This window comes from Dipteris shenzhenensis, chromosome 22 (assembly GCF_047967505.1).
Source record: "Dipteris shenzhenensis isolate YYH24624 ecotype China chromosome 22, Dip_SZ_1.0, whole genome shotgun sequence".
NCBI lineage: Eukaryota > Viridiplantae > Streptophyta > Polypodiopsida > Gleicheniales > Dipteridaceae > Dipteris > Dipteris shenzhenensis.
This window is the reverse complement of record NC_141617.1, coordinates 48,736,733-48,760,899: the sequence shown is the minus strand read 5'-3', so window position 1 is coordinate 48,760,899 and position 24,167 is coordinate 48,736,733. Positions and strand designations below refer to the sequence as shown.

At 42.6% G+C, this 24,167-nt stretch overlaps 1 protein-coding gene across 1 annotated transcript in view; it reads left to right on the top strand.

Annotated features, from left to right (window-relative positions):
* Window positions 1-24,167, top strand: part of LOC147888219 (Cation efflux family protein) — a 38,620-nt gene that overhangs the window by 3,330 nt on the left and 11,123 nt on the right. Inside the window, exons 3-8 of the mRNA XM_087393326.1 lie at window positions 7,562-7,694; window positions 7,890-7,945; window positions 8,125-8,239; window positions 18,563-18,620; window positions 19,155-19,273; window positions 19,388-19,507. Of these exons, the coding sequence (XP_087249452.1) occupies window positions 7,562-7,694; window positions 7,890-7,945; window positions 8,125-8,239; window positions 18,563-18,620; window positions 19,155-19,273; window positions 19,388-19,507 (601 nt within the window). The remainder of the gene's footprint in view (window positions 1-7,561; window positions 7,695-7,889; window positions 7,946-8,124; window positions 8,240-18,562; window positions 18,621-19,154; window positions 19,274-19,387; window positions 19,508-24,167) is intronic.

Here is a 24,167-nt window from a genome sequence, read left to right as displayed (position 1 = left end):
CTTCGAGCCATCAACAAGTCACTAGGTAAGTTTCAAAGCTCTATAGGGGCCTTTCCAATTGAGAAGTCAGCATCAAAACTAAGGTTGCCACCCACCATTTTAAAAAGCATGAAATGAAGTGTTAGCATCTATAAAACAACACACATGCCAGCCTTTAATCTTGTAATAATCATTGTGTTAATGAAAGATATGTAACTCTGACTCCACCATGTCTAAGAGAGCGTGCGCACAGATCTGTTGCTCTGCAATTAACCAAGTACGTACCCAGTTTGATGAGAAGCTAATGAGAAGAGACCCTTTGCTTCCCAATGCAGAGAATATATCATTGTTGGAAGACATTTAGCTGCCCTAGACTTTTATTCAAACAATGAGACCACCTAACGACACACTTCTCGCTGCTGCTACTTTTTTGCCTTCTCTCATTCTGCTGGAGATCGGCATTTCATTGAAGTCTAGTAGCTGTTGAAAATCTTGTCCGCTTAGATTGTCCTCTCTGCCCATTTTGGCTTCATCCTTTAAGTCTGTGTGTGTGTGTGTGTGTGTGTGTGTATGTATGAGTGTGTGTGTGAGCGAAGGCGCTAGCTGAGAGCCTCGCCAAGATACCCTTGCAGGTCTCTCCCCCTCCGTCCGTACGTCTGTACGGTCGCCGTACGGATTTTCCCGACGGTCGTACCAGCTGCAAAAGTAGGGTCACAACTCCTCTGCAGATTGACGTGCAGGCCAGTACAGCTCCATCACCTCGTCGTTTTCTGTACGTACGTACGGTTCTTGTCAGCCCTTCCGTACAACGCGGTACTTTCAGCGCACTTAGCTTCCCCGTACAACCCCGCCTTTCCCGTACAGTTCCGTACATATTTTCGTGCAGCACTCCTTTGTCCGTACAGAACCTCTGTACAGCCTTCTTGCTGTTCCGTACAGTCCATCCCGTATATGCTCCTCCGTACAGGTTTTCCCGTACAGCACTCCTTCGTCCGTACAGTACCTCTGTACAGCTTTTCATGTTGTTCAGTACAGCCTATCCCGTACAAGGCCTTCCGTACAGTTTTTCCGTACAGCCTCTGCCGTACAGTTCTGCACCTTCTCCCTGTGCCTTTCCGTACATTTCCTCTGTCTGCTTCATCTTTCACTCTATTTCTTCCTTGCTTTGCCATATCTCAGTCATGGCTTCAGGTTCCGATGTCTGTACATATGCTAGAAAGGAAAGATCTGCAGATGCCAAGCGTCGTCCTTCTCAGCCTGCATCACAGGATGATGAGCTTACTATGGAAGCTCAATATGTGTTTGATACACCTAAGGATGACTTTCAGCAGTCACGACAGGAATGGGGCAAACCAGTTCCGGAGGTCACATACAAATTGAAATTGCCCTCCCTTGTGAATCCTCTCAGGAAGCTATCTCAAAGCGCGGTAATAATTTTCTTTCCAGGAAGAATCCCAGCCGCCAGTGATGTTGCGCAATGGATCAAGTCTATCCTTGGAGGATGCTTTGTAGAGGGTGTCTATTTTGCCTCCAGAGGCTTTTATGAGGTGCACTTATCAGATGCCTTGTGCAAGCAGAGGCTCCTTCAGCTTTCTCCCCTCTTCTACGGGAAGCAGATGGTACATGTCATGCCTTGGTCCCCAAACAAGGATTACCAAAGTCTTATATGCCATCATTGTCCTGTATGGGTTGAGGTTGTTAACTTCCCGGATTATATGCATGAAGAATTGGGATGCGTCAATTTTACGAGCAAAAACCTATGAGCAGGTTTATCCGAGCGTGTTTTTCAAGAGATTTTTAAAAATGTTTTTCTTTAGGAAACATGGTTTTTACACTTTTATTTTCACTAGAACTAGATCCCTTTATCATAAAAATATACAGACTAGTCACTCATTCATTTTTACACAACATAATTTTCTTATTTAGAGACATCCCTTTGTACCCCTGTTATTACCTTAAAAAAGTGTTGATTCTTTTAAGAAACATTCCTCATAATCACTCTCAATGTAATAATACTATGCATATATAATTACTTATCAACACATTTATATCATATGGCAATATCTTTTTAGTGTTTTTATAGCATATTTATGGACATGTTTCTAAAGAAGTTTAATTTACTATAAATAAGTATTAACTTGGGCTTATATATCACTCTCATAAAATACATGTAATATTTAATACTATATATGGAAGATTTTTCAAAATATAACTTCATAGATGTGCTCAAATGGGGTGTTCCGATCAATTTGAGTGGTTGAATGACTATATTTGGACATTGGATATGAAAGTATGTCACTTTTAAAAGTGCTGTCCAACGTAGTTTCGCTGGCGAAACTACCTTGGGAGACTTGCTTCAAAGGGGTTTCGCTGGCGAAACTACCTGGATGGCTTGCTTCAATGAGTTTTCTTTGAAGAAACTCTTTCATGAAGATAGGTTGAGAGAGGGTTTTCAATGTCACCCCCTATTACGTAAAAGTTGTAAGAAGGATCATAAGGGAATTTTCATAGAGAAGTCTACTCTACATGTGGGTTTCTTCAAAAGCCATCCCATTATGCTCTCACCATTCCTACAGATTCACCTAAAGATTTTTGTATAAAATAGGCATTACTATAATACTTTGCATATTTCTAAGTGAAACTATGTTTTCTTCTAATCGATTTTTGCCATATTTATGCATAGTTGGAAGCTTTTTTTTTCCTTCGCTCGGACGCTCGGAAGATTTCGCTCAGAAAATGCTCGTCCCCGAAGAATTGCCTGGCTTGGCTGCTTCATTGGGAAAGGTCATTTGTCCTCCACGCCCCATGGGAAATCGTAATAGATTCTGCATCCTCTGGGACATCTGACACACCTACCCCTCCTTCTATTGCAGTGGAAGTTGAGGGTGTACAATTGGGCAAAAAGTTTTTTGACTTGAAATGGGGTGTGTTTGCAGGCGCTTGCTTTGCCTGCCACAAGTTTGGGCATCTAGCCTCTGAATGCCCAATGGTTCTGCATCAACCCTCTCCTAATGCCTTGCCGCCCCAGACAAGGGAAAAGAATGAGAATTTGCACGCCAAGGCAGCAAATCGAAATGGAGCAAAGAATGCTAAACCAGTTAATCAGGTGCAATCAATCACTTGCTGGAAAAGGAAAAGAAAAAGAAAAAGAGAAGATGAAGGAATCTGTGGGGACAGATCGGGATGGTTTTCAACAGCCTAAGAAGGTGGTTGTATTGAAGCAACGCCCCTTTCAATCTCCTCAATGGGATGCTTCTTCTCCCTTACCAGGACAGGCTTCTACTTCAGCTCTTGTCCTTCAAAATTGGGTGGGGGTTTTGAAGAAGGGTATCCCCATATGTGATTCTGAAGAAGGGGAGAATGCCATATCTTTCATGGATCATGAAAGCATGCAACCCATGCAGGCAGAGGCTTTGCCTCTCTGATATGTCTTTTCATACTTATACTTTTCTGTATATATCTCTTTCATGCATTAACACTTAAGTGCTTTACATACAATGTACAGAGCCTCTGCAATGTCTCAAAGTGGAGGCTTTTCTGGAATTATGTACATAAAATGCAGCCAGATATTGTTTGTTTGCAAGAGCATAATCAACACTCTAAGGCTGGTCATCATGATCACTTTGGCGGCTATGATATATATTATGCTGGTACCACTACCTACTCAGGTGTGTGCATAATGGTCAGACATGAGCTGGAGCCTCAGTTAGCATTCAATGACAGTAGTGGCCGATGGATAGTCATACAATGTAATGTCAATGGTGACATTCTTGAGCTTGCATCAGTTTATGCCTCCCAGACCTCTGCCATGAGGGCTTCTCTATGGGATTCTTTAAGCAAATATCCATAGAGATCCAATGCATTTATATGTGGAGATTTTAATAATTCCCCTCTGCTGAGAGATAACACCACTTCAAGATCTCATATGCTTTTATCGGAAAGACAGAAATGGGATAACATGCTTCTTTCTGTGCAGGCTGAAGATTTATGGCTGCTTCTACAAGGGTCAGTGCCCGGATATACTTTTCATCATAATGCATTTATAACATACTGGGCAAGGCTTGACAGATGGTATTTGTTCTATCCACAACAATATGCAGATTTTAGCCTTCATCTCCTCATAGATTTTTCATTGGGCTTGTCAAATCATGCCCCATTATGGATAAATCTGCAATTTGGTATGTCACTGGATGATTTGCCGACTCTTTCGAGCAGATTACTGCATGTTAATCAGGCTTATCTCCGACATCAATATTTCCAGCAAATGATCAGATTTGCAATTCATCCCTTGCCTTTGCATGCCCAGGAGGACATGAATTATGCTTGGGACAGCTTTGTCTCTCGTATACAGAATGTCATTAGGGAGTATGGAAACTGGCACATGGCTACATGGAGGAATGAGGTCAAATGGGCAAAAAGGACAGCACAACAGTTGACTGAATTTTCACATTTAAGGCCTCTCTCTGAATCAGAAAATGATTCCCTCTCACAAGCCCGGATCAAACTGAGTGATAATGATCAGAGGAAATTGCACAAATGGCAGATTAGAGCAAGAATGAAGCCCCTCATGGATAAGGGCTGCTCATCAAAAGCCTTCTTCCAGGGCCTGCATGCTACTCAAAAGAAAAACTCATGTCTAAGGGTAAGGAAGCTAGATGGCTCTTGGACGCACTCTTTCTCTGATCTCCAAGATGAATGCCAAAATTACTTCCAGACATTGTTCTCTACCCCTGGCTCCCCATCAAATCAAATGACTGATGCGAGGACTGAATTTCTTCAATATGTTTCTGAGATAGTGGAAATGGATGATGCTCTTTTACTCGAGAGACCTTTTACTGACACAGAACTTGATAATGCATTGTCCCATCTCGGCAAATACAAGTCCCCTGGTTGGGATGGTCTCACGGTGGAATTTCATATTTCCTTTTGGGATGATTTGAAAGATTTTCTCTTACAAATGATCAATGTTGCCTGGCAAGAAAATCAATTGCCGCACCTTTGGAAGCATGGCATAATCAAACTTGTGCCAAAAAAAAATCTCTGCGATCATATGTCAGATTGGAGGCCTATTACTTTGATGCCTGTAGTTTACAAACTCATTGCCAAAATGATTGTGTATAGGCTTCATGGGATACTGAATGCGGGCCTTCATCCTCATCAGTATGCCGCGAAGACAAATCCATGACAATATCTCCAATGCATTGACTGCAATTGAATATGCTAAGTACTCGAATCAAGATGTGCTCATATTGCAGGTAGATATCACTAAGGCATTTGACACTGTTCAATGGGATTTTCTCTCTCAAACCATGACAAAGTTGGGCTTTGGTCCCAAGATAGCAAATGCAATTTATTGACTTTATTCTGGCTCTACCTCCCAGTGCATTCTCGGAAGTCATCTATCTCGGTCATGGATATTGGGTAGACCAGTCAGAGAGGGCTGCCCCCTTAGTGCTCTTTTCTATGCCATTGCGACTCATCCCCTCTTCATGTATCTTGATCATCTTACAAGCACAGGACATATGACTGGTCTTAAAATCCCTGGGCCTGCATCTTTTTTGGCACAGGCATATGCTGATGATTCCTTCTTTATGCCACAGAACTCTCCCCGGGAAGTCCGCATGCTTATGACCACATTATCATTGTATGGATTAGCAGCGGGATTGCATGTCAACTTTGACAAATCCAAATTGCTTCCCCTGAAACAATGTGACTGGCATTCTATTCTCTGGCCAGGTCAGATAGTGCATTCCAAAGATGTAGTCAAGCATTTGGGATATCCTATAGGATGGCATATCACCAGGAAGCAGCAGCTAAAATGGATCTTTCAAAGACTTCAACATAAATTGGAATATTGGAAAATTTCTACTTGGCCACTTCATGTTAGGCTCAGATAGTACAGTCTATTGTAATGATTTATGTTCAGTTCTTTTTGCCTTTGCTACATTGGTCCTCTAGAGATATCTCAGCCTTTATGTCTCAAGCTATGGAGCTGTTATGGAGGACAAAAACTGCTGTGAAAGCATTGAGACTGCTGAAGATGGAAATGGTGTGCTCTCCTAGGATGCATGGAGGACTTAATGTTCTAAATATCAGATATCATGTACTTGCAAGGAAGTCGACTATGCTCCATACTTTTTTCCGTCAACAACAGCCATGGACTTGTATGATAGCATCCATGTGTGTCAACATGAGGACATCTGCTTATGGCCATTGGACTACTGATCATTGGGAGGTTGTCATTGGGAGATTTGTAGGGAAGATTCCTGGCTGCCCTTTCTCTACTGCTCTGATACTGGACTGGAAACAAGTACTTTCTAAAGTCAAATGGGCTCCTGATAATCGCTCGGGGACAAACTCAATGAGGAAAGAAAGTATTCATTGGAGTGCCATCTTTGACGTTCCACTTGCTTTACAGGAACTTGTTCGGGCATACATGAAATTGGGAATTAGATACATCAATGATGTGGTAGATGATCAAGGCCATGTCTTATCTTTTCCTCAGGCCACTGTCTCTTATGCATTGGGAATGCATCATAGGTTGATATGGAAGAAAATTGCTGATCTCTTGCATCCTTTTCTACCTATTCCTCCTGTGGGTGACACAGACAGGCTTATGGATTGGCAATTGTACCCCTCTGCTACATGCTCTCATCCTATTCCTCTGCCAGTTTTGACCTCCATCAAAGTCTACAAGCTTCTTTAGCCTGCCCCATGGATTCATCAATATGCTAATACTCTGTGGCATATCAGGCAGCCCCTTTCATGGTGGCGGAAGAATCTCCAAATATTATGGAGGTGTAAAATGCCTTTGAAACAAAGACTTTTTCTTTGGAGATGCATGACCGGCACATTGTCAGTGGGAATCACACTTGCCAAACGTCACATTGCACCACCCACATGCTTACGGTGTCACGCTCCTTCAGAGACTGTCCCTCATTTGCTTTGGCACTGCCCGTCTTCTCGGAACCTCCTTGGGAAAATTTCAGATCATCTTCGCCTCCGTTTCCCGAGTCACATATTTGGCAAACATTTTTGGTTATTTGGCAGATTGAGGAGGTCTTTATCTCAATACTCACTCTTTCTCTCATGGGTGAGATATTGGGCTCTTTGGACAATCTGGGAAGAGCATAATTTGGCATACTTGGGCCGCCAGTTTCACAAGTCATATGAATCTTTTAGAGCCTCATTGCGGCAATCTTTATATGATGCCTGCCATGAGGGTGATATACATGCTTCTTGCATTGAGCTTTTCTTTTTATGCTTCTGATCTTTGGGATACTCTCCATCTTGGAGACTTTCCCTCTTGTAAAGTTATGACAATATAAATACAATGCACTGGATTTTACCAAAAAAAAAGTGTGTGTGTGTATGTCATCCATTCTTTATATGTTCTGTTTTTAATTTTGGCATGCTCTAGTCTTATGATTGCATATCTGTGTACAGTGACGTTTTTTCACATGGTAATACAGCGTGAATGTATTCCAGTTCCATGCTGTTGAATTACTACTGCAACTTAGAAGATAATGTTGAACTTTTTTGTTGGTCAGAACCTAATTGGCTTTCTTGTGGTGATGTGCAGTCAGAGGGCTGTTATAATGGCTCTTTGGTGCAATTTCCTGGTTTTATCACTCAAATGTGGGGTGTGGATGATGACTACAAGCCATGTAATGTTGGCTGAGGCTGTCCATTCTCTTGCTGATCTTGCAAATCAGGTTAGTTCCCTCCAGCATGACACCCAAGCATAATAAGGTAAAAGGTAGAATAGTGGTACATATGGGAAGTGTAAGAGGTGAATTGCATCACTATGTTTGCATTGGGAAATATGGAATAGTGGAAGTTGGGGTTTTTCTGCAGAAATCATGCATATGTAAAGTTGTTAAAATATGCATTGTATTTTACCTTTGCAGGCATTGCTTGCATATGGACTAGTGAGTTCAAGGCGAGCTCCGGATGATTTGCATCCGTGCGTATTGTGGTTTTGGCACATCTCCCCTTTTTTTACAGGGGTTGTGTGTGTCCGCTTTTGCTTATGAATGCATGGATCTATGGGTCATTGTCGCCAGCTTTATGGATGTGCTGAGTTTAGGAAGATGCTTGATTTTGGAAATATTAAGTAACTAGAACCGGATGTATGGATGCCAGATATGGCTATTCAAAGGAGAGGTTTGTTTGGTCTCTTATTTCTGCCGTTGGCATCTTCTGTCTGGGCTCTGGAGCAACCATCGTGCATGGCGTCTCGAACTTGTGGAGTGCAGAGGTTTGTCGTTTCCTTTGCCAATCTAGCTGTGGATTCAACTGTCATCTTTATGGCTGTTGTCTTTCTGTCTATGCAGCTGATGTCAGTGGTGTTTGGAATTTTTACGTTTCTTCAGTCTTGGATTTTAATTTGGTGATGTACACACAAATTTGGTGACTGCACTGTATATTATCAGTGATGAAGCAAAGCAGCAATTACGAGTTTGAAAACGGAAGAGGAGTCACTGTTTTTGTCAGAGATTAATTGTGAATGAGCCTTTGGTTGTTAGGCCAAGCCCAACCACAAAACGCTCATAAAGTAAAAGAGAACCAGCCCACAAGTTCATGAATTGTTATAGATCCTATCCATGTATGTGCACAAGCATGTGTGATAAATCAAAGCTCGGATCAGCGACATATGGCAAGAAAAATTGGTTAGAAAACCGCTGTTACAAGCCTTCCCCACTTTAGGAGTATTTTGTTCTCAAAAGACAATCGCTGTAGTAAGATGGGACAGTGAAACAGAGCATATCTATGTGCAAGTGCTGATCTGTAATTGCATGTCCATTAGCTGTCATCTAACGTCCTCCAAGAAGCAAGAGGAAACAGATCACGTAAAAGCTCGGAGTTGTGTCTCCATCAGTCATATTGATTCTCTGTGATAACTGATTCTGGTTGCCATGTAGATTCCTCGTCAGGGAGATTCTTCCATATTGATGTAATATTCTATCAACACTTTATTTGTGATCACCTTATCTCGAAATCCAATGATGTTTTCAGGTATACATTAAATCTGCCAAATTTCATCTGTTGGTGGCAATTCCGAAGGAACTGCTACATATGCTTTTAAGCAAGGATACATGAAACACATCGTGCATTCAGGCTGAAGCAGGAAGTTCCAATGGTTATGCCAAATGATTTTTCAAGGACCATAGAATCTGTATGCTAGTTTAGTTTGGTGTTGCCCTTGAGGAAACATACACCTGCTTATGTAGCCTGAGGTACAATGTTGCCTTCTTTGTATTCCGCAAGCCTTCTCTTTTGATCTGCATATGACTTCATCTCAGCTTGACCCCTAGCCATATTATCCTTGGCCAAGTATAAAATAATATCCATGTTCTCCATTTCATCCACCACACTTAGATTACTACCCTCCCTGTCAATTATAGTAGATGGCGGCTTCACCCTATTAAGCCTCTCATTTTGGCCATCAATAGGAGGGCGATAGGTTGTGCTTGGAGTAAAGCTTAGTCCCCATTTGAGTCAACAACTGTTCCAAAATTTTTGCATCCCGATCACTTACAATTTCTTGCGGTAGGCCATGCAATTTATAAACATTCTCCATCAGTTGAGATGCCACCTGTGAAGCAGTATGGGTGGACTTTGTACAAATGAAATAAGAAACCATAGTCCTACTATCAACAATTACAAATGTACTATTCCATCCCTTTATTTTTGTAGGTATACCAGTGATAATAAAGTCCCTACAAATGTGAGTCCACTTCCTGTCACCTCACCCTTTGGCTTGCCATTGACGATACATAGTTCAACCTTGAGAGCATAAGCAGCAACTTGTTTCTTCAGTAGTCTCCTAAGATTTCTTTAGGATACTATCTCAAAATTATTTGGTTGGACAGCATCCAAATAATTATCTTACCTTTGTCCCAAAGTTTGAACTTCAGGGTTTGCAGATTGATAATAAAATCACCCAATGTGTGCAACCAATCACCTCCTAATACCACATCAATGGGACCTAGCCTAATGCATACAAATCGTCTTTAAAGTGAACCCTTCATGAAATTTATTATGTACATTGTGACAAACATGCCCGGAGACAATAGGATCCTCATGATCCAGTTCTGTAGGTATAGCTAGCTCCACAAGCCGAGGCTTCATGACAATTCTCAGAATCACATCTAACCCCTTACGTGGAAACTGGATCTCATATTCCTTAGGTGATTAGACAAATTACACCTCATACCACTTGTTAATTTTCTTGATCATATGGGTAATCACTACAAGCTTATCATGATCATTCAGCCAATCAAACCCCAAGATATCAAGGTATTTCCTTCCAATGTCAGGATGACACCTTGTTCAATCGAGAACATTGGTAAACCCAATCCTGCAATTAGCCAAAAGCCAAGAGCTCTCCATCATCATGACATCAAAAGGATGACTATTTCGGTATTTCAGTTGACGTCTCCATGAGATTGCATAGAAAAGCTAAACTTTTACACATGAATACCATGAACGGTGATGTTAATGTAACGAAGGACATGTCTTCTTGGAGGCGCCAGTTCTGGGAGGCTATTAATATGCAGACCATGCCTCCTTGGAGTCATACTCCACTTTCAGGAGACTGTGAATATGCCGGTAAAGTAGTGAAGTAGATGTCCTCCTCACCTTCTAACATCGTGGAACATTCTCAATCCATCTAGTAGGGGGAGTGGATTATACTTGTCCTATTAGAAATACGTTGTACAAAAAATGTACAATCATGCCTGACCTTTTGTAGGGTCTCCAATCAACATGTTCACATGGTCAGATATGAATCCAAACTTTATATGTGGATTCCAAGTTATCAAAGTTTCATTTTGTGTATCCTAGAAAACAAGCGGGCTGACCAGACGTGTATGATACGTGTGCACAAATGGGCCTTTTAAGAGACGAGGCAATAGGGTGGCTTTTCATATCCAATCTGGGATATCAGTAAATCTCACCATGTCATATGGACATAAGTAGCTGCACTGAATGATTAAACCTATGTGGTGTGAATCCAAACAAAAGAGTTAAATCCTCTCCAATCCGAGAAAGAATTTATACATTTCTTTCAATACGTGAAGAGAAAATATGCTTCTTTCAAGAACAAGAAATAAATTATTAAAAATATTACAAAAAGAAATCATACTTTTATTATCGATAAACGAGTAATACTGTGGACATTTTTACAAATTCACTCCACGTTGAGAGCTCAACAACCCTTATGTAGGTTTAGGGATTGTTTATTTACAAATTATGCATCTTCTCCTCAAAATTTTCCCATCAATCATTTGATGGAGTTGAACGACCCCCCATCAGAATTGCAGCCAGTATCTTTATCAGCTTTTAACCTGTCAGAGTTTGAGTCATCCTCGTCCAACCACCCATATCTTTCGTGGGCTTGTTGGATGAGAGAATTCAGTCTCTACGAGTATGTTGCAAAGAGAGAATAAGCTCTTTTTTTAATTCAAACATTTCGCTTATGATGACATCGGCATCCCGCCAGCTACCTGGTAGGGGTTACTTCATCCTCTAGCTCGATGAATGACCAGTTGAGCTTTGGTGTGATATTACTTCCTGCTGAGTCTGGACTCTCATCGTTAAACAAGGAAAAGGGTAGACAAGAGGAAGTGAGAAGAGATTCAGATCGGGCTAGAATAATGGACTGGAAGCCAATGAAGATAATACCTTAAAGTTCTACTGGAGAGAATGTGAGTCATCCCGTAGAAGCAGCTCTCTAAACGGTGAGGATTGTTGTAGAAGAGCGAGCACATTTGAGGTGATAGAGTAGAGGCTTACGACGACTTAACGAGCAGAGAGTAGGGCAAACATGTTCAAAAACCTTCTAGATGATCGCAACCTCCAAGTAGTAAGTCACCTCAGCAGGAGTGCAAGGAGAATTTAGCCGATTGATGCAGCCATACCCTTCAATTGCATTGATATAGGTGACATGTCTTACTATCAATCTATTTGGCTTGGGGCCTTTATGAGGTCAGGTATCCCACTTCAGGTCGCAGGACTATGATGTTTAGATGGGGATGCCTTGGTCTTTGATGTCACTCTAGGGGCAAGTTGTCTAGGTCGGCAGATGAGGATATTCTTGTGGATGCCGCTTTCTAGCCTGTTTGGGTTTTAGGTTATGTGGAGCAGGATTCTTTGGCTTCAAGACGTTATGTAGACCCTAACCTTGATCACATTCCCTTTGGTTCATTGGAGGATTTGGCTCTTTGGAGGTGTTCCTATAAAGGATTTGCAGTGGGATCTTGGGGAGTGGGAGTGGATTGATGCAGGGCACCGAGAGAAGAGCGTCCCCTTCTTTTGACACAAGGTCAATAATGCCAAGAAGTTTAGCTCAGCCTAAGAGGTGGAAAGCTCACCCAAGCTCCTCGTTGGGAGAATTTTCAAATTTCTGTTGACCTGCAGAAATTCTTTTGGAAGAGACTTTGGAAATCCTTCAAGGATAGAAAGTCACTCTTTTCTTTTGGCTTTCTATCCATGGAGGGATTGTAGTGAACCAGTGGAGGTTCTTGTTTGGGGCAGCCTTTATTTATCCTCGTTGCCTCTTTGCTGTGGAGTCTATTCAGCAATGCTAATGGGACTGCATATAGGTGAGGATCATCTGGAAGGGAATTGCTAGTCTATTGAGCACCTTTGTTTCCTTTCCTTTCTTCATGAATTAGGGCTCGGTGGCTTGGCTCTCTCTTTAAGTGCCTCATGTATTTTATGAGAAGCATGACTCTTCTTGGGCTCTTTTGGTTGAGTCATGCTCTTTGGATGATGTTCCCAGCTCTCCTTACAGACTAGCACATGCCTCGAAGGATACTTCTTGGGAGATTCTGGCGAGCATTTCAGCATGCCATATTTGGAGATCTAGATGAGGCTTTGGATGGCACCCAAATCCATCCCACATTGGCGAGTATTTGGATAGATACTATACAGACCTTGACAGCCATTTGGGTGAGCAATGTAGGGGTCTTCGCAGACGGTTTTTGCCAGAAGGACTGTTTTTCTCAGTGATTGGAGTGGAATGGCTCCCCGTTTTTCTCGGAGTACTTTGCAGGGTTGAAATGGCATTTTCAGCCTCAATGTTGGATTTTTAAAGCTCTCTTCCTCTTAGGTGTTTGGATTTTCATGCTTGCATGATGTATTTTTTCCACGAATTTTGCTCTTAGAGTTTGTTTCATACTTAATAGAAGTCCTTTCTTTGTCCAAAAAACAAAAATGTTCTCAGCCCTTTGTCAACCCCTCGACCTCTCTTTGCCCACAGTGAGTCCTCTCTTTAGTCCTCTCTCAGCCCTTGCCCTCGCAACTCTTCTTGTCCCTGAATACTTCACAGCGCCTTCTCATCCCCTTTTTCCCTCTGGTAGCTCTCTCTCAGCCCTGGTCCTCCTCGTCTTCAGCCATCCCTCTTATCCCTGTCTCAGCCCTCCTTCTCAGCCCTCTCTACGTTCTTCTCCCTTTTGTCCATGTCTATCTCAAGGCTCAGCCCCCTTTCATTCTCAGCCCTCCCTCTTGAGTCTCAGCCCTTTCTCAGCCTCTCTGATCCTCGTCTCATCCCCTCTCATCCCCTTCTCAGCCCCATCTGTTCCTTTTTACATGTCATGTGAATATTTTCTCTGCTCTTCCCCCTTTTTTCAACCTTAAAAACATGATTTCTTCAAATTTTAGAAATAAAATGCAGTTTTCCTCTAATGCGTCTCAAACACTACCCACCTTAAGACTTGTACAACCATGACCCCAATCCACCAACATGGCAATCAGTCCGAAATCTACATATCGGCTCGAATATTTGAACGTCTCAGGAAGAAGCTTTTCAGATTCTTGTCTCTTCTCCCATAATGTTCCAAAGCTATAGGTGTAGATTACATCTGGAAGAGCTAGCGGCTCAACACTTTAGCCATATGTTGTAGATGGGAGAACCACCCTCGAGCTTGAGGCCTAGACTATAACAAAGATAATTCGATTGAGGGTCAAGTCATGCATCCCATACCACTTGCCCTAGCCTCCAACCTACTTCTAAAGCCAAGAGTTCATACAGTCTTTGGGGAATCGTCACCTAGGACACCCATGAACTGAGACTTTTGACTTGTATTTATAAACCAAGCTCCCACTATCTTTGGCATTTGACTCTATTTATAAATGTTTTGCCCCAAATAGCTTGCTTTTCCTCAGCGCTAATCTTTGTCAGGAATATTGCTACCTTTCCTAGATCAGCTTTTCTTTGGATTAACACTACCCACAGGATCTAGACTTCATCCATGCTACCTCCAATCTATAACTTGGGCTATTTCTAACTCCCGGTTAGGCTATGCTTGTATTGCTATATTAGTATGGATCTTGCATACATCCGGTCTCAACCCAGAGCCTAGCTCTGACGGTTTAGATCAACGATCCTTAGCCTCGAGGGTTAATTACCCTAGCTAACACCTATTATGCATGGTTTAAGATGTAACCTAGGATAGGTACAAGATAAGCAGGGTTAGTTTGGGATGTTACATCATCAACACCCTTAACAAATAAGGACAACTTCCAAAATTGTTTTGTGTAAGCCTTATTTGGTGCTTGCTGAGTTATCTCATACCATTTGCAATGATTGGAAAGACAAAAATCATCCCAAGTGCTAATGTTAGCTCTTTAACCCGTTACTACCTCTTGCATTAGATGTCTCCAAAATATATGAGCATAGTCCTCAAGGTGCAATCCTATACATTGTATTTTAGCCCTGTCATCAGTGGTCTCAATTTAAAGTACTGTTCCCATTAACAGAGCCATTTTTCAAGCTCACTAGTTGAACCAAATCTCCCTTTTGAAACTTGAATGTAAACTTGTCTTTGAAGTCTCTATTGAAGCCAAAGTCTATGTGTATATCTCTTGATAAACCACGAGAGACAGTCTTCACAAATTTAGTAAAAAGCTTCTAGATACATGTCGCGAGTTTTGATGGTGTTCCTTTAGGAACTCCTTATCCACACGAGTGTTGGTGAAATGTATGAACTAGGCTTCCAAGATAAGTTCCTGGTATCTTTATGAGCATGCATTTTGAAGTTTCTCCTTGTCTCTGCAGTAAAACCGTGCTTTGAATATTTTCCTTTTCAAATTCTCTGTCACTATCTGCTCCAAGAAGATCCTCTTCGGGCAATCCTCTATCCTATTGGAAAATGATCGTTGTAGGAAGCTATGTTTGTGGGGGGTAAAATAACCCACCGCCATATTCTAGATGCTTGTTGGAGGCATGGATGGATAATTTGACGTGGCACCTCATGCATTGGTCATAGGTTCAAAGGAGATGATCTCGTTCCTTTTGTCCATCCTCTCACACATGAGAGTCGTAGGTTTCTGGCCTGAGGTGAATGAGTTCTAGATTTTCCTGTAGGCAACTTATCCTGTTGATGGGAGGATTCAGCAAGTCAATGCCTAGAATGGCTATTCCACTCTATCTAATGACCTCATTTACTTCTTCCTTGTCAATTCATGAGTAACACACATACGTGGGATAGCTAGCTAAGAATTTGGAATAGGATAGATTCGATTCTAAATCTGCCCTAGTTCCCAGATTCAGGAATTTGCGGAAGATCCAATGTAACAATGCAATCAGAGGGCATAGAGGGATTCCATAGATGCAATACAGATAGAAGAAAACAAAATACTGGATTGTCCTAGGTCACATCTGATCAGAACTTGACCAATACCAATAGGATTGGACTGAAACTTGGTAGGCGGCACGATTACAGGTATCACTGCATTTTATGCTGATCTGGTGCATGAACTGTCCTGGGGCTATACTGCATCAATTTCTCCTCAAATTCTGGAGATCTGATATACGAACTCACGATGTGGAAAAAAAAATCCAAAAACCGAACACCTTAGCACAACCATTTTCCAGGGGTGTGGCAACTGGTGATTGGAGACACTTCTGGTGATATAAAATTGCCAAGAGGTGAATCTTAGGCTCACAATAAGATGCTCTGAATCTCAGTGCGATTGCTCTACAAAAGACGAAGTTGGGCATCATTGCTAGAGAAAGACAAATGTTTCTTTCTTCTCATACTCTACTAAGCTTTACCAATCCACTCCCTTCTTGTTTGCCATTTCAATAAATGGTAAGTTTTACCAGTACCTGCTTGCCCATATGTCAACAAAAACCATATGATCTGGCCCAAAATCATACTGTGATACTTTGAGACTGTAGCCAGACTTCTAAACTTGAAAACTACTATTCTAGAGCTTAAATAGGACTCTAATCTAGTCTGCTCACTGAACATCTAGATCAGAATTGAAAAGAAACTTAGAACACAAGGTCCAAATACCTCTTGGACATGGAGGAGTATTAAGTGGACACTCACTAGGTGCACTAGCCAGCTGCTAGGAAGCCACAGGCACATTGGCTTGGAAAGGAAATCCATCCTGAACTCCTTCGGGCAGAAGTTAGATAATTTGAGAACAGTATTATGCTAAATTAGGATTTTTGTAGCCTGAAATATGAGGGTGTGAAACTATGGATGGTGCCACCTGGCACCTGAGTGGAATAATCCCATAAGCAATAGGGTTTGGTAGACTCCTATGGGATGCTGTAAAAACAGTACATCCCATTCATTGTACTTATTCAAAAAGTACTTGAGTTAGGTATGCTACTAGCGACCGTTATATTGTTAGAAATGACCCAACAGAGAGGGTACGCACAGCGGAAGACTGATAGTATTGCCCAGGAGCTCACACAGTGTGGTGTGGGGTGTGGAATCACAAACTTCTTAACTTACTGTGCATAGATGTGCAAGCCAGTAAATAGACAATGCTCAGAGACAAATATAGAAGCAACTCTGTAAATTTCCGTTCGTCCACAAAGTAGGACAGGATACAATACCAAAAGGTTTTCGTACTAGATGTCAAGCACTTCTAGATCTCTGAGCCTGCGTGCTCCACCTCGAGCGTATGTAGACTCTCTGTCCAGAGTGTTCTTCTCCACCTTACTTCCTGTGAATCAGCCTAGATGGGCAGCACCTTGCTAGCTCAGTCTGCAGCTCTCTGTAGGTCTCCTTCACCTCCTGGGAGTAGGCCCAAGAAAGCCCTAACTGCTGCTCCTGTCTGCTAGCAGACCCAAATTGGCCGACTGCTGGTCAGTTCATTACTCCCCGCCCAACCGACTTGGGGTCCTCCAAAAACTGGGCACAAAGGCCCTTTATTTTGTGCGGGGTCCAGCCCCTTTGTGCAGCCCATAGCTGACCTGGTTGGCTGGCTCTGACCAGCCCAACCTGGCCCTAATGATGCCGACCAAACTGCTGCTGGTTGCCCCTCCTTGCTGTGCCACTTGCAGGGTCTGTTGCAGGTCCACAATCTGCCCACAAGCCTCGCCATATGGTCCGCCAACCAGGTGCCTGTTTCCAGGCCTTTTTTCGAGGCCCATGGCCTCCTCCATTGTCACGTAATGCAGGCACCTACACCCTCTGCTCATCCCGCTTCTGTCCTGGTCGTTTCCAGCCCGGAGGACCTGTGTCTTAGTTCCGTACAGCCATGAGAAGGCAGCCGTACACCTCCTTGCAGATGCTGATGTCAGCGTGATCTGTCCTGCACTGTTCCATGCTGTTTTCCTGATCAGATCTGGTCCTCTTAGTTGCTGGGAGCCACGTGGCTTTCTTGTACCACTGCTTCCCTTCATACAGGCCCCAAATCTCCAGGTATGTTTCCTTGTGCTGCCCACATGACAGCTCGTGCTGCCCATGTGGCAGCCCCATTCTCTGCCCATGTCGCAATCTATACATCCCTAGGTCCCCCCCCCCATGCTCTCTTCATTTGGGGGCTTACAGATGGGGAGGTGACCTTTCCAACATATATCTAGTTAGAGAAATTGGCTATGTTACAAACAGCATGTCTGTTGGACAGGTCTAGCCTCTAGCCTAATGTGTGCACTGATCATGAATTAGCCCAAGAAGGAAAACTCTAAGAAGGATCTAAATATGATTTCAAATGGCAGCCCATGTGCTGTGCATGTGGCAGCTTCTCTTTCCGTCATCACACTCCCTATCTTACAGGTTTCATTGCATCGCACTCTCCTCAAATGGGGCAGAGTTGGCCCAAATCCTTCAACAGTTTTCCTGTTTTGATTAGTTTCTTTCTGAATGGCAACAAGGAGGTCATATTTGAGAGCGTCACAAATGGACGGTTTTCTTATTTGCTCTGGGCGTATAGGGGTGTCTCGAAGTACTGAGCTACGGCTGTGAGGTGTTGAACCCAGATGGGTTGCTATTTCGTTATGATAATTTAACTGAAGGGCTACACACCTTCGAGGTCAAAAGGGACTTGTAAATGGAAACTTAATTCTAGCAAGACTGACTAAGTAGTCATCTTTTCTTCTTTTAGCTTTGTTACATGTCTTTAAAGGACACCTCTCTCAGTCATTATTATTTTGGTCTCACCTTTGTTGTTAAAAAAACGTGTAAGTTGGGGTATATTATATTATATTCTCATGCAGATGTTTGCTTTAATTGAAAATGAAAGTGTGGGGTGTTTGCAGCATGCTCTTATTTTTTTTGGGGAATCTAATTTTTGAATCTTATTTAAAAAACATCTAACTAACCTTTTTTGACAGTATCCTGATAACATCTATATGGCTGCTCTGGTTCTTGGGGGATCCATGATAATTGAAGGTGACAGTTGCTTCTAACCTTTTTATGCTTCATAACAAAATTAATTGACAAAGTTTTTGTTTATAAATATTTGAAGAGTTTATTTGTGTATTAAACAATATTGTGTGAGGTCTTTGATGTGCCGACAGAAACTTAGTACAAAGACTTTGTATAAATGGATGCTCAAGTATGTGTGGGTGTGTGGATTTGTATGTGTGAGACCATATTTTTATACTATGGTCTACACCCATTGTTGGGCGCTGATGACGCCAGTGGGGATGTCATAGTAGCTAGTCCCTGCTATGCGTGATGGAGTTTATGGTTTTCAATTTTATGAGTGATTATCGTGAGATTGTAACTGCAACATGTTGTGTTTTTAGAGGATGAGTTTGGGAATGTTCCTGGATTCATCTAGGTATATATTATTGTGTGAGGTCTTTGAATGTTGGACTTTAGAACAAAAAAATTCTGAATTTCTACAAGTAGATATATCCTGGTCTTACAAAGGTATATACATATTGTGTGAGGTCTTTGATGTGAGCCATGCATATGCAGGTGCCTCACTTCTTGTTGCTCTCAGTGCTGTGCGGAAAGGGGCATCTGCAGAACGCATGAGCTTGTGGGACTATGTCTGGCGTGGGCATGATCCCACTGCGGTCGCTGTTATGATGGAGGTAGACTTCTGTCGACCATGGTTTAAGCTGTTTTGGAGTATCTGATTGCACCCTTGAGACTCTGAAGAGTATAGAGTTATAATTTGAGCTACATTTGGCTGTTGTCATGTGAAGGATGGTGCAGCTGTTACTGGCCTGGTGATTGCAGGGATATCGCTCGTAGCAGTCTTCATTACTGGGAATCCTATATATGATCCCATTGGTTCGATATTCGTGGGCAACTTGCTTGGAATGGTAAGGTTTTCCTGTTATCTCAATGATAAGAAGCAGTGGCAAACAATGGTGTACCTATTATTGACAAGAGGGCTTATAGTCTCATACCACATCCCTACCGTTCAGAGCGCATGTTGATGTAATCTGTTCATGTGTTTTTAGAGGCTCCTGAATGTCATGGTCAAATCTACATGAAATTTTTACAAAATGGAAAAGACAATGGACTTGATGCTAGTTTTTTAGTTGAAGCTTCAATTTAGTTGAAGGGGGGAAAAGATCATTGGACCTATGATGCAATATCATCTGTAGCTTTTACATTGTGAAGATCTTTTTTACTGTGTTATTGATGGCTATCAAAATTTGGTTGTGGTTAGAGATCAAAGAGAGCTAATTTTTCTCTACACACTTTCAGCGTATTTCTGTTTTTAGATTTTCATTACATGAATCAAACATTAAATTATGCATGATAAACTTTCAAATGCCAAACGTGACATCAGGTATGGCAAACTCTCACGTATGGTAGGCACATGAACCCATCATCCATTGGCTTCCAGAGGATATGCAGAACGCTAAAAATCCAAGAAGATAAGACAGTGTGAATCTTCCACCTGAGGTCCCTATTTATGTCCTCTGGAGTGGACATTGTATTGTTGGAGGTTAACATCTTCTGATGTCACGGTAGAGAGAGAGGGCCTTGCTTGTGGGTGTGCCCGCCCAGTGTGAGGCTAGGGTAGAGGAGTGAGGGTTAGTGTTGTGGGTGTGCCTGCCCCCCTTGTGAGGCATAGGTAGAGTAGGGTTCGGCAGGATGCTCAGTGCGGGAGAGTGTGCCGGCTGGGGCCTTCCTGAGGCCTGCTTTGTTACCGTGTGGCAGTCCCTATTGAGGCGCCTAGGGAGTCGGCTGGTGCAGGTCCCTAATGAGCAGGAGGGCAGAGGGCGGTTGGCTGGTGCAGCTCCCTATGGAGGGCTAGGGGCAGTCGGCCCTAGGGCCCTGCTTGTCGGCTGGCAGGCCCACACTTTAGGGCCTTGTACAGCCCTATTTAGGAGGCAGTTGGGTCAGCCCTGTAGGCTGTTGGAACTTGGGTCGGCCCAGCCCCTTGCTGGCCGACTAGGGGGCTGGGGAGCATTTCATCACACTTTGGAGGGCCTGGCAGATCAGCCCTGTTGTGCATCTTGTGGAGCAGTTCAGTCCATCACAGAGTGGATCCTGGCAGAGGTGCAGAGCCAGCCACAGCATCACTTGAGGAGCCGTTCTTCTGGTTGTTGAGCTGTGTGTTCCGAGCTCTAGAGCAGCCCGTTGTTTCCGAGGTTTCCCCCTAGTTGTAGCGGGGTTTTCTCCAGAGATCACTTGCAGTTCTCTTGTGCCTTTCTCTCTCCTTTCTGTCCTTCTCAGTGTGTGTGTGAGGCGTGTTATCTCTGTCTCTCTCTCTCTCTTCCGTTCATTTCCGTTGCACTTCTCACATGTATATCTCTACATCGTGTCCTATTTAGACTAATACCATGATTCCCAAGTCGGGACCCTCTGTTTTATCAAAGCTTACATATGCAGAGTGACTAGAATCTGCAATCTTTTGTGTTTGGAGTCTGGACGGGTGGCAACATTTGAGGGTATAGTCGAAGCAAGTCATGATTAGAATACGGTTGGATAGATAATCTGGAGAACCCTGGTACTCCTGTTAGCACATTTAAGAGGGGAAAAATGCCAAGTAGTACTTGTGATAGGTCCAGGCAGCCTTGATTCAAGGAGTAGAATCAAGTCCAGAAGTACACATAGTGTCAGACTATCAAGTAAATGTCATGTTCTCTGAAATGACCAACGTATGGATTTGTAGCCATACTATACCAAAAATGTAGTCGTTTTTGCTAATGCCTTTGTGAGGCATTTGTTGGCAATATATGAATGAAAAAGAGACTTTTTGTGCTTTCGCTATGTACTTGATAATTTTGATAGGAGTTCTGTTTTACCTCTTTTCTATCCCGTTTTTTAAAGGAGTGTAGGGATTTAAGTATGAAGTGATCGGACTTTGTGTGCACTATGATTCTTTGGGTCTGCCTTGAACTTCTGAAAGCGAGATAACATTGATGATTTTAGTTTCTCTGGGAAGTACGTATTTGACCTGGAAAGCCAACAATGGAAGTAACAAAGTAGGAAGCTCCCCTGTCTTGGGAGTGTTGATGGGCCCTATTGGACACCAACTGCAACTGAATTTCAGCTCTGATTGAGTGCTTCAGAGAAACACATGCAGCAAAGTTTGTGAAGAACACGACCCTCACACAAAGGGTCGATGTGGGCTTCTCAATGCCAGGCATGTGTTTCACCGTAGTGGATGTGTCAACTACTACCGTTGCTTGCTGAAACATAGGCTTTGCATATAAGTTGAACAGCTCCCTTCCCTTTGAACGTGAGGCAACTGCTGCATATTGTTTGGAGGGTTCAATTTTGCACTAATTACACATGCTGTTGCAATGACGGAATTAGATCCTTTTTTAATTGTGGCAGAGATTATACATCACAAAGATAGTGGAAATTGCTGTTTGTTTTTTAATGGAAACATTCTACATACTTTTTGTTAGACATATTAATCTCTAAGGCAGTCACCAACGTGATAAGGGTTAGGGGCATCTTTTCCCTCCCCCCAAACCACAGTTAACATCACAAAGATAGTGGAAATTGCTGTTTGTTTTTTAATGGAAACATTCTACATACTTTTTGTTAGACATATTAATCTCTAAGGCAGTCACCAACGTGATAAGGGTTAGGGGCATCTTTTCCCTCCCCCCAAACCACAGTTAATGGTTGAGTTAATCACCACACATGTGTTGACTTGTTGTTAGGGTTCATTGTCTCTATGACTACCCTAGTGGAATCTCTCATGGGGCGTTGCTGAATTCTCGATACAGCTTGCTCCCGCTTCGTGTCCTCCTCAACTCTCACTTCATTTTCCAATCAAATGCTCACTTTCAAAGCCAATGCTTTGCTTGAGGATGCTTCATTTTCCAATCGAATGCTCACTTTCAAAGCCAACGCAAAAGTTGTTTGTTTGGACAGTACCAAAATCGAAAACAGCAAATGCTCCTCAAATGCGATTGAATGGTAGCACTACATGTGCTCTAGTTGATGATTTTCTCATCCAACTTCTGTAGGGGCTGGAACAGGATGAATACTCTTTCAAAAATGATGATTTCTGGTGCAGCAAGTTGGGGAAGAGTCGAACAGCCACAACACCAGTAGGAAATGTTCCAAAAGCTTCAAGACAGGTCAAAAGATGATTGTTTTAGATGTGCAGTAACAGTATCAAAAATAGCAGCAAATGTTGTTTCAACAGTTCAAAACTGCGCCAAAATAGGCTCTAAATGAGGCAAGAGTCTCTTTCTTTTCACACATCCCAGAGGGGCAATCCGAATCCTCTCACCTTTCAGGAGTTGGTGGGACTTTTGTTGCAAGAAGAGTAGAGTAGAAAGTACATGTTAGTGAGTGTGCCATGTGGAGAGCGAGCTTTTGCTGCAAAAGATAAGGCAAATATCAGCCCAAGCATGATGCAAGACTTAGTTCTGGTAAGGATATAAAGGATGCTGACAAGCCTAAGAGGAAAGCCAGATGGCGCTACTATAAAAAGCTTGGTCACTTCATTCATGAATGCCAAACGAGCACTGCAAAAGAGCAGAAGAAACAGTCCTGTGTGGCAGTTTCAGGCTCTTCAACCACAAATGCAGGAAAGGATGATGTCTCAACAAATTTTGTAGAGCATCATGGGCCTTCTTCACATGGAGTTATGATGCCTCTATGGATTCTTGCACATTCAATGTCAATGAAATTGTAGATATGTCGTACTTTGTTGACAGTGCATCTAGACACATCATGTCTAGTAGGACTTTGATATGCTGTCATCTGCCCTTGTTGGCAAGAAGGTCCCTTGCACCAACTGTTAGGAAAACTGGAGCGGGAGTGTAAGGGAAGAAGGAGAATGGAAGCTGAAATGAGATTGCAGCAACTAGAATGAAGTACAACACTAGGGTAGTCATAGAGACAAAACCCTAGGATGGATTCTAACTAGGGTCAAGGAAAACTCAAATGAGGTCATGAAAAAAACCTTATAAAGGCAAAAAGTGTCCCTAACCCCTTATTACATGGCCACTGCCTTAGAGATTAATATTTCTAACACCCCCCCTGCAGTGACAATGTCAAAGTGTACAAGGAATAATATCAATCACCAAACGGATGTAAGTTTAAAGCTTTGTGAAAAGCCTCAAACTTTGGATGAGGTAATGCTTTGGTGAAAAGATCCGCCACATTTTGATGTGTAGGGCAGAAGACCAAGCTGATCTCCCCGCATGTATGCGGTCCTTGACATAATGATAGTGTATCTCTATGATAGTGTTCCTTGACATAGTGATAGTGTATCTCTATCTGTTTTGTACATGCATAAAACATAGGATTCCCCGTCATGGCAATGACACTTTGACTGTCAGTGAGAATTAGAGTGGGCTCCTCCAATGATGCATGTAGATCTGCCAACAAGCGCCTCACCAAACACATTCCATTGTGGTTGTGAATTCTACACTGTACTCAGCTTCAGAAGAGGACATAGCAACTATGATTGTTTCTTACTCAGCCAAGAAACGCATGCCCGAGGTAGAAACAATTATGATTGGTTGATTGCCTAGTGTCAAAGTCTCCAGCCCA